Source organism: Colias eurytheme, chromosome 17 (assembly GCF_061535395.1).
Source record: "Colias eurytheme isolate Ceu_HAF_F1 chromosome 17, ilColEury1 Martin Lab GWU primary, whole genome shotgun sequence".
NCBI classification, from domain to species: Eukaryota; Metazoa; Arthropoda; class Insecta; order Lepidoptera; family Pieridae; genus Colias; species Colias eurytheme.
The window spans coordinates 5354559-5362924 of record NC_142996.1 but is presented as its reverse complement, the minus strand read 5'-3'; the positions used below and the strand labels follow the sequence as shown (position 1 = coordinate 5362924).

Sequence of the window (8366 nt, the reverse complement as noted above, 5' to 3'; positions counted from 1 at the left end):
TATTAACTATAAACTATAAACTATAAACTATAAACTCAGATATTATAAAAATGACCCTGAGAAAAATAAATTAAGTGAATAAGAATAAGAAACGAATTACTTAGTGTGGTTTATATCCCCTATATTTTAATCAATGATATTATGTATGTGACTGTGATGTTTTATTATATGTAATTGTATGTTATTTAAATGTAAAATTAAATTATTTATAATCATAACTAGATTTTTCATTACATCCCAGTTCCCATTGTTGTCCTGTTTAAATAATAGAGCGCTAGGGTATGTTAGGTAGGTTCTATGGTTAATCTGCGGTCTACCTATATCAGATTTTATTAAAAACATTAATGAGAAATGTATTGGGAATTTAATTGTATTAAGATGGTGAAACATATCAGCGAATTGCTCTTAGTGATAAAAAAAGATAGTATTGACTTAGTTAGTTCTTAATATTTTGTAACTATATGTTATGTATTAACGTCGCGTTGCTCACTGTATAGTGATTATTTATGTATATAAGGGCCGATTTTTCAATGCTCGGATAAAACTTATTCGTCGAATAATGTATAAAACAACCATTTCAAAAACGTATTCTAATTGGCCGTATTTGACAGTTTACGTGACATTTTAATATTATCGTGTAATACTTTATTGGACGGATAAGTTTTATCCAAGCATTGAAAAATCGGCCCTTATATACTAAATAATTACTACGGTAAATTCTTAAATTAACATAAGTGATAAGGTATTTGGTAAATTAATTAACATATAACTAGCTTTCCGCCCGTGGCTTTGCCCTCTTTGTCTAAAATATAAATACTAAAACATTGAATCAGTCTATATCTATTATTCTAGCGATATATACCAATTCGATTACGGTCCGCTTATCTGACACGGTACCCAACAACGAAAACTTCATTGTACGCACCAATATATTATTTTTTTAAATACATATATTATTTTCATTTCAAAAAGTCGGAAATTCAATTACAACCTGAAAGCTAAGTAAAGCTTGCTTTTCGTTAATTGTTTACGTAAAGTGTAAACCATAATGTTTACTGAATTATCGTTTCGATTAGGGGAAAGTTGGTAACTAGAAGAGTCGTCCGTCGCCGTGCTAGTGAGCGGACGTGTTACAAAATATCTGTGCTAAACAAATAATAGTATTTCAATCAAAAAAGAACCTTAATGCAAGTGATTTACAGTTCATTATTTAAAAAAGTGTCGTCACTACTAGTGCCTTTTTAGATGTGAGAATCAACAAGTCACAAGCAATGGTGTGCGATTGATAACCGAACACAACATACCCGTGCACTCTAAGTTCACTGTAATAACGTGCATTTTTCAACGTTTTATAGACACTGCCGCAAATCAAGTGAATATTATAACTTAAGTTTTGTTTACTGCGCTGTCGCTTGAACGTGTTTACAATATTGAAACTTTAACAAAATATACTAGTTATGAGTCTTCTACGATCACCGAATAATTCCGAATCACGCTGCAGTTCGCAGCCGGACTTATCAAAAATTACTGTGGAACCATCAATATCTACAATAACAACTCGTAAGAGAAAACAACCAGATTTATGTAGTTGTAACCAAGAAATAAGCGAAATGCGTAATGAGCTATCGCGAATGACTACGTTGCTCGAGAAATTCGTTACATCTCAACAGCAAAATATGGATAAGGTGCGCGAAAACATTTCAGAAATTGGTTTAGAAATAAAATGCATAAAAGAATCGACTTCTACTCTTATGAAGGCACATGATGATATGAAAACTTCACTTACAGAATTGAATTTAAAAATTACCACACAAGAAGAAAAAATTACCTGTTTGGAAACTGATTTATCGGCCCTAAAAATCGGATCTCCTCCTACATTACCCGGAAAAATGTTACTGTCAAATGAACAAACAATTCGTGAACTGCGTGAGCGAATAATAAGAGAAAAAAATATAATAATAACAGGTTTATCAGAGAATAACTCCAATAATTCAGGACAAGATACAAGTGAAATTAATTCCCTACTCTCTAGCATAATTGAAAACTGCCCACAACCGTCAAAAATATTTCGGCTCGGTAAATTTGTACCAGGCAAGAACCGCAAAATTAAGGTATGTTTTGAAGAACCACAAACAGCTAAAATTATACTCCGCAATAAAGAAAAATTTCCAGAACACATCAAGATTTATTCCGATCGCACTCCCTCTCAAATAAACTACTTCAATGAGATTAAAAATGAACTAGAAAATCGTACTAAAAATGGTGAAAAAGATTTAATCATTAAATTTATAAAAGGAGTCCCTACAATAATCCATATTCCAAAAAACTCCAATCTCAATCAATAAACCCAATTATTAACAATAAAAAGTCTATAAACGATAATGTCACATACCAAATAGAAAATGACTATGGATGTCTACAATTAAATAAATCACGTATTAACTTCTTTTACACGAATATCCGCAGTATACGAAAAAAAGGCAAATTTGACGAATTGAAGTCTATAATTGGAAGCATGTCCCGTACTATTCATGTTATACTCTTAACAGAAACATGGCTCAAATCAGAAGAGGAAGCAGTTAAAATGCAAATTCCTAACTACACACATTACTATAGCTACCGATCTGATAAAATCGGTGGTGGAGTCTCAGCCTATGTACACAATGATTTACAGCATAGCTTAATTAATTCTCTCTATGAAAATGGTAATAATTACCTTTGGATTAATCTAAAAAAATATGCACTAGACATAGCAGTTATTTACTATCCTGGCGATAATAATCTAAAATCTTTTTTGTCATCATTTGAAACACAAATACAGAATCACAACAGGGCTCTTGTATTTGGCGATTTTAATATAAATTTGTTAAAGGCTGATAAAAGAACTAAATTATATAAGGCTGTCATAAAAGAGACCGGGTATAAAATACTTAATAATATTGAAGAAAAATATTGTACAAGAGAAACGGCTACATCTAAATCTATTATCGATCACATAAGCTCAAATTTAATAAATGACAAATTCCATATGACAACTATTGATGCTTCTTTGTCTGACCACAAGCAAATAATATTACAGTTAAAAAAATTCAAGCCACCTCCAAAACAGAAGATGAAATACGCGGCTATTGACTACACTAAATTAGAAAAACTGATTACGACAACATCTCATGAAATACCTGACACCTATAATGCCCTTGAAGATTATATTGTAAATGTAATTAATAAAAGCAAAATCACTAAAACGAAAATACTTAACCTACCACAGAAAGACTGGATTAACAAAGACATATTACTATCTATTAACAGAAGAAATGAATCATGGAGAAATTTAAGGCTAGACCCGGATAATGAAAAACTGAAGATAATGTTCAAAGAGAATAAGAAGATCACTGAAGATAAAATCAAAACTACGAAAGAGACATACTACTATAAAGAATTTACTAAGTATAACAAAGACCCAAAGAAGACATGGACCCTTATTAATACTCTTGCAACAAACAAACTTAAAAACTATGATAGTCCCCATAAATTAAATTCTGAATTTGGTCCAATTACAAACATTTCTGATATTTGTAAAACATTTAATGAGTTTTTCTCCACAGTTGGTCCTAACCTTGCAAAACATATTCCAATCAGATACCACAACAACACAGTTCATACATTACCAATCATACATCATCATAGCCACTCATTATCTGCATTTTTACCGTGTAACGAAAAAGAAATAAATAATATAATTAAAAATCTTGACCCTAATTGTAGTACAGGCATAGATGGTGTGACCACTAAAGCCATAAAATCCATTAGTAAATTAATTTTAGACAAACTTACAATTAGTTTTAATAATCTATTATCAAACGGAGAATTCCCGGACTCACTAAAAATTGCTAAGGTTAGTCCCATCTACAAATCGGGAGATAAAATGGAAGTAAACAATTATCGTCCCATCTCTGTACTACCAGTGATTTCCAAAATTCTCGAGAAAATTATTTACAACCGCTTAAATGATCATTTGAATTTAATAAAATTTATATCTAACAAACAATACGGATTTCGGCCACAGTCTAATACATTATCAGCTACAATAGATTTAGTCACAAATATTAAACATAACTTTGATCGTAAAAATATTGCTTTAGGAGTATTCATTGATTTAAAAAAAGCATTTGACACAGTTAGTCACTCGTTATTAATAAAAAAACTCGAGGCTATTGGAATCACTGGTATTGCACTAAAAATGTTTATTTCATATCTAAATAACCGAACACAACTTGTCAAAATTGGCAATACGCAAAGCGATCCCTTACCAATGACCTGTGGAATACCACAGGGATCGGTGTTAGGACCACTGTTGTTCTTAATTTATGTGAATAATATCCATGACATAGGCCTACATGGCGAAATTACCCAATACGCAGATGATACATGTCTATTTTATTTCGGATCCTGTATAAATAATATTATTTCACAAGCTCAGGAAGACCTCAACCACTTATTTGAATGGTTTCAGTACAACCTCTTAACTGTTAACGTATTAAAAACATCCTATGTTATTTTTAAAGCAAAAAATAAAAAAATTCCACCTCATGTGCCAATTACTTTGAATGGAATTCCACTTCAACAAAAAAGTAATGAAAAATATCTTGGTTTAAGAATAGATAGTGGCTTGTCCTGGAACATTCAAATAGACCATGTTAAATCTAAACTCTCATCCCTTGCTGGCTCACTTCGTAGGGTTGTAGGATGCCTTCCTAAACAGGTCCGCATAAATATTTATAATTCCTTAGTAAAATCACATCTTATGTATTTAATCGAGGTATGGGGAAGTGCTCCCAAATACAAACTAAAAGAGTTACAAATAATTCAGAATAAAATAATTAAAATATTATATCACTATCATTACCTAACACCGTCAATCAAAATTTATAAAGACACAAAACTGATGAACATCAAACAATTATATAAATATACAACATGTATTCTTATTAAGAAAATTTTAGACAAGAACATACATACAGCACTAACTTTCACGAAAAATAAACCAGCTTATTCTAAACGTAACACAAAGGATCTAGACATACCGAAGGTCAGGACCGGCTATGGACAGAAATGTATTACTTTTGAAGGTGCCAAATTCTATAATAAACTAAACAATGATATAAAAACAGCTGAATCGATTTATACATTTAAAAAGCGCCTAGCTGATCACATACTTAATGACCAATCACTTCTGGAATAAAACACCTACCTTTGGAATAGCTGTGCCCGGACGACTGTTAGATTATTTATTTACTTTGTTATGTTATTCTCATGTAATTAGCTTTAAGTCTTTAAATGAGAATAAATGATTCTTTAAACCTAACTAATTTTCTATACCAATCTTTGGTCTTTACTAGGAATCGAACTTAACTTTACTTTTTTACCTGGGTAAAACCGAGGTTCTTACTTATCATTTGTCAACTAAGGTTCGAAATAATGACTACTGACTAGTAAGTGACTACTATGATAGTACTATACTTTTTGTCTAATATAACAAGTGTAAAGGGAAAATAAAACTGTAGTTAAATATAAAACATGTTTATTTTATGTTTGAAGGTACAGTTAGATACACTTTTATACACTATGTACACGAACACTCAATACCTAGACATACATATATTATTTTTATTTATCTCAAAGAAATACACAAACATGACACAGTAGATAGGTACTAACAATACGTTACAGTATACTTTATAAAAATTTACTTAATCTATACATTAAACAGTTGGCTGGTGTTTACTTTACCTAAATCTTATATTAAAATACGATTTCATTACAAATCTATAGAAAACAACCACCTGTACATAGTCTGAAACTATTTTACGTCTTTGGAAACTCATCACCGGAACATTCAGGTTATGGTCACATGATTTAAAAAATCTAAGGCGGGATCACACGCTAAGATTAAAATACGAATATTTTGTTATATAAAATAACTATAAAGTGCGTAATTTGAGATTGCTATTTTAATATAATCGAAGGTTAAAACAACTATAAATAAGATGAATCTCTCCATTTACACATAATGTTTAAAATTAATTAATTTCACATTTACGATACAAGTTCAACTCAAAAAGTTATATCGATTATTGCACCCTTAAACAAATCAAAATTGTGCTCAAACAAAGTTCAGACATATGATTCAGATTCCGTATCAGATTCAGAGGCATCCAACGCGATGCCGTTTTCATTTTTCTCAGTTCCGTTTGGCGGATCTCGATAGACCGGCGGTACAGACTTAGATCGTGACGTCTTATCATCTTTATTGACGTGAACCGGCTGGAACTTTCTCAATACCCTTTGATAAACCATTTTTCGCGGTGGCACTGGGGGTGGCATGTGCGGAGGTTTCTTGTTGTTATTAGGCTCCGTTTCCGAGTATTCTGGTTGAACCGCAGTCGGTGTCGCCTTGTAAATATCGGAAGTGAACATGTTAGAGCTCTTGTCCTCGTGGAAAATGTCTCTTCTGCGGTTGTATACAGACGTATACAGAGGTACAATGTACTGTGTCGTGTAGCAGTTTTCGAAGGAATTTTCGCTCGCCGGCGATTCTGTCGACCGACTGTTGAATGAACTCTGCGGTTGGTAGAGAGTGTCGTTGCTACTCGAGTCACTGTGTAGAATTATGTTCGCAAGGGATTTCGATTGGTTCAACTTATTATTATTATAGGTTCGCATTCTGGACTTTTTGCTATCTTCAGAATTGTTACTTCGAATATCATCAACGTAAGAATACGAATTTTGAAGCGGGTTCATTGTCTGCTTTTCTTTTTCCCTACCGCTGCCATTAACCATGGAGAGCGTAATGCAATTTTTAGTGCACATGTGGGCAGGATCAAAGCGACGTTTGCGACAACAGTTGACGATGTTAACATCGTAGTTTCCGTTACGTGTTGTCGTGACGTTTTGTCCTTCGTCACTCACTTCCAAGCTTTTCGTCCTCGCTGCTTGACGAGACCAGTCATTTCTAGTAAAAATGGTGGCTGCCGGAGACGCTTTACCTTCTATCTTCTGCGAGGATTCTCCTTGCTTACTCACTTGCCCATATATTTTTTCACTTGCATTATTCGAATGGCTGTTGTAGTTAGGGCTCTTTTTCTCCCAGCCGGTGTAAACGCGTGAATAATTAGTGTTCATGTTCGCCAGTAACTCTGAATGCGTTTGGTATTGATTCTGCCGTTGGATACTTTCAGTAAACATGGCAAGGTCGTGTATGTTACTGTAAACGATATTTTCTTGACTAGAAACTAAATCGCGATTGGAATCGATCGTCTCTTGTTTCGTTTCAAGTAAATTATCTGAACTTTTGGCGCGGTTAAAGCTTTTATTGGCAATATTTTTGTCTGCTTCTTGCGTTTCTGCATACATACTGTACACCTTTGAGGTTCGAGCCGCCTTAGAAACATTGCTCCTCGGTGGTTTCTGGGGTTCGAGCCCGGTAATATATTTAGCAGGACTTTGACCATAAATATCAGCGGTCGATCGTTGTACGGCAGTCTTCGATACGTAATTTCTATCATCGATGCCGTTAGAAACGCCGACGTTTATCGTATTATGTACATATCTATCTCCCATATATGGCATCGTGTATAGCTCTTCATTTACGGTACTGTATATTTCTGCCTTGTTTGAGTAAATATTTTGTCGCTGGTTAATCGGCGGAAGCCCGTTAACGTTGTGATTATCATTATTGTAACGGGAGTTTATTTTGCCATCTTGTTGCATGTTACAAGTTGGCGCTGATAGGCTATGTAGGATATTTCTCGGGGCCGGACTGTTGCCTCCATTACTGTTGGAATCATCTTCCGATAGTGTGAGGCCGGAATCTCTGCTTAAAGATAGTTTTTCTTTACGTGGGGTTGTAAGTTCCATAGAGTCTAACGAGATTCCAACAGAATGGAGACTGTCACTTTCTTCAGCGCCTGAATCAAGTAATGCATTCGAGTTTTCAGTAGATCCATTGCCAAGCAGACTGGTTATTTGAGGTCCAAATAATGCTTCAGCTTTCACAATAAGGAGCTCGACGACCATTGGCACAGCTTTAGGAGCTTTATCGCAAGGGACATTAGGCCATAGAAGGCTCGGTCCAACGCAAACACCAAGGTTCATAGGGCACATAAGATTAATGTTTGATTTCTTAGCGATCGCTTGAAGAAGGCACACGAAGTATGTTAGCATAGTGTAATGTGGCTTCGGCAGTTTGAGCAGTAAAGAACGGATAGCAGATACCTTTTCGGTTTGTGGTAAATCTGTAACAAAAATAACAAAATTTAGCTTAGTTCATGTGTTTAATTTTAATGTTAAATCAATAATAAGGCAAA

At 33.8% G+C, this 8366-nt stretch overlaps 1 protein-coding gene across 1 annotated transcript in view; it reads right to left on the bottom strand.

Moving 5' to 3' along the window:
* Positions 1-5564: 5564 nt before the first annotated feature.
* Positions 5565-8366, bottom strand: part of LOC149901220 (uncharacterized) — a 117722-nt gene continuing 114920 nt past the window's right edge. Inside the window, exon 11 of the mRNA XM_090111757.1 lies at positions 5565-8294. Within this exon, the coding sequence (XP_089967883.1) occupies positions 6175-8294 (2120 nt within the window). The 3' untranslated portion in view covers positions 5565-6174. The remainder of the gene's footprint in view (positions 8295-8366) is intronic.